Below are 2,568 nucleotides of genomic sequence, written 5' to 3' on the forward strand. Positions count from 1 at the left end.
GCTCTGCTAAAAGTAGAATGAATGTATTCAAATCGTAGTGATCAAAATGGAAATCTAATCGAGTTTCTAGATTTTTAAATTATGATATATGCAATATTTGTTTCCTTAAAGTTGACAAATAGAACTCTTAAAATAAAATTGTCCTTTTATTTTCTCTTCGTTAGAGTATCTATTTAAGTTGTCCACCAGATGTCTCTGCTCTCTATAGTTGTCCACCAGATGTCTCTGCTCTCTAGCTGTCCACCAGATGTCTCTGCTCTCTAGTTGTCCATCAGATGTCTCTGATCTTGATGCTTTGAATGATTACATGATGTGGCAGAGGCATCTAGCGGATAATATTATGAAATATTAAAATTATACGAATGCGTCGAAAAATAATCGATGACCTGTGAATCTGACAAGGGTCTCTTTAAATTAAGGTGTACAGTCCCTTTCATTATGTGTTTCATAGTTGTGATGTGAAATTAGAAATGTGACCCCATTAAAAGAACAATGAATAAAACGAGCAAAGACGTAAACTTATATATTTAAAAATATATAAAAGTTTTGTTCTATCTGTGAATATATAAAACAATATATATCTTACACAAAATTTAATATAATTGTTATTTACAATACATATAGCAATAGGTGGAGGGGGTAGTTCAATTTTAATATGTCAACATATTTAATAATTCTAAAAAATAATTCAGAAAACGAATTATTAAAAATGAAGTAAAAAAATAGTTTCTCTAATTGTGCACATTTTTAAAATTGAAGAAAGGATGGTTTTAAGAATGGTCAATAAGATGATAAGATCATGTCTCAAATTATATAAATTGATATTATACCAGCTGCATGTAATCTGCAATTGCAAGACAGGCGTTGCAAGTAAGAAAAAATTCAAAGATTTTCATGCCGCGTTTAGATTTTTACAACTTTGACAAATGCTACAACATTTTTTTAATTTTTACTAAAGTTTAAGATCCGAAAAATCGCCAAATCAGAAAATTTTTTTATGAGTCATAAGCAATCGATAATTTTCAATTTTTTTGTTGTTAAATATATAAGAAACCCTGAAACAATATGCAAAAGATAATACATATATCAAGTAACTATCTCTACACTATAAGGTTATGTAAATAATGTGTTATGCATACATATTATGCATAAAAAAAAACATCATTTTCAAATATTGGTTAAATCTAATCCCAGTATCAGTGTTAAATAAATATCTACAGTGGTCCCCAGAAAATAGTAGATTTAGAAGACAAAATAGTAGATTTAGAAGACAAATGAAAGCCAAAACAACGAATTTACAGCTAAAATAAGATTAACATTAAAATAATAAAGAAAACTGGGTGTTGACGCAGTTTTCAAATCTAAAATCGAGGATTGGTCTAAATATCGTTTTTCTGTTCATATTTTATGTGTGATATCTGTAATGTCATCATAATCTAATCAGTTATAAATGTTGTTAAATAAGTATTATAAACTAACTATTCTGGTTTCTTCAAGTTTCCGTTAAATGTTTCAAGTTTTCCAAAAACTCCAGGAATCTTCACAATCTCCATTATACTCCTGAAACAAAAACAAATATTGATAAAACTATTCATAAAGCACGAAAAACTAACATTTATTTTCAATTTTGAAAAGTAGTTATGGAATATTTAAAAATGCAAAGAAAGCAAAATAATCTTTAAGTGTTGTGACTTAAGGAAAAACTAACTTGGCAGACGTATGATTTATTTTTTCTGGAAACATTATTAATCCAGTTTACTGTATCTAAACAAATTTCGTTTCTTTGCTACAGTATAATTATCATTATAAATTAACTTCCAGATTTTGCTGTTTAAAAAGCTTTCTGTGCAACTCTAAAATGTGTTAGTCGTGAAAGGACTCGTAAGAAATAGATACGATAAATATTCTTGTTTACATATAAAACTAAAATGGTATAACATAAGAAAAAAAATAAACTCTAAAAGAAAATGAACAAATTAATGGTATTTGTGAAAGGGTTTCTTAACGTATAAGCTCAAGTTACATCTACATTTAAAAATTATCCAGTTGACGACTGTATGCTTAAAAACTGTTTAAAATTTTTTGAACTGAAAATTGAGTGCTTACGTATAGTCCGCAGAAATGCTTGTCATTGTTGATTACATTATGCAAATGTTTTGGCCCTTTAAATACAGGGTTACTTAAAATTACGTGACAGACCCTTTAAGATTTAGAAATGAGATCAGGAAATGCATGTAATGAGAAAGGGTATGGTTTAGATGAATTAAAAAAAACAGAAGTTGGAGAACTCTACGTTTTAAAGGAAAATCTCTAAGGAATAAGGTTTTAAGACATGCCTTGAATTCCTTGAAGGTACTAAATCTATTTCAAACACAAAAATAAGGTAAATAAAAGTAAGAATAAATATCAAGCAAATATCCTTCTACTCTAAATTCTAAAGTATGTAACATTGTAATGAATAAGTCCTTGGGTTTAGAATAAATCATAAATGATTTTTTTCATTTAAATGTGTCTGTAAAGAGAATTCGATACAACACCTCCCCACGGACACCCTCCCCCCCCCCCCCC

The 2,568-nt window shown here is 28.5% G+C and overlaps 1 protein-coding gene across 1 annotated transcript in view; it reads right to left on the reverse strand.

The window, feature by feature from the left end:
• Positions 1 to 804: 804 nt before the first annotated feature.
• LOC111695811 (band 3 anion exchange protein) overlaps positions 805 to 2,568 on the reverse strand; it is a 55,735-nt gene continuing 53,971 nt past the window's right edge. Inside the window, exon 36 of the mRNA XM_023465252.1 lies at positions 805 to 1,560. Coding sequence (XP_023321020.1) covers positions 1,479 to 1,560 — 82 coding nt within the window. The 3' untranslated portion in view covers positions 805 to 1,478. The remainder of the gene's footprint in view (positions 1,561 to 2,568) is intronic.

The sequence above is a fragment of the Eurytemora carolleeae genome, unplaced genomic scaffold (genome assembly GCF_000591075.1).
Source record: "Eurytemora carolleeae unplaced genomic scaffold, Eaff_2.0 scaffold56, whole genome shotgun sequence".
Classification (NCBI taxonomy): Eukaryota; Metazoa; Arthropoda; class Copepoda; order Calanoida; family Temoridae; genus Eurytemora; species Eurytemora carolleeae.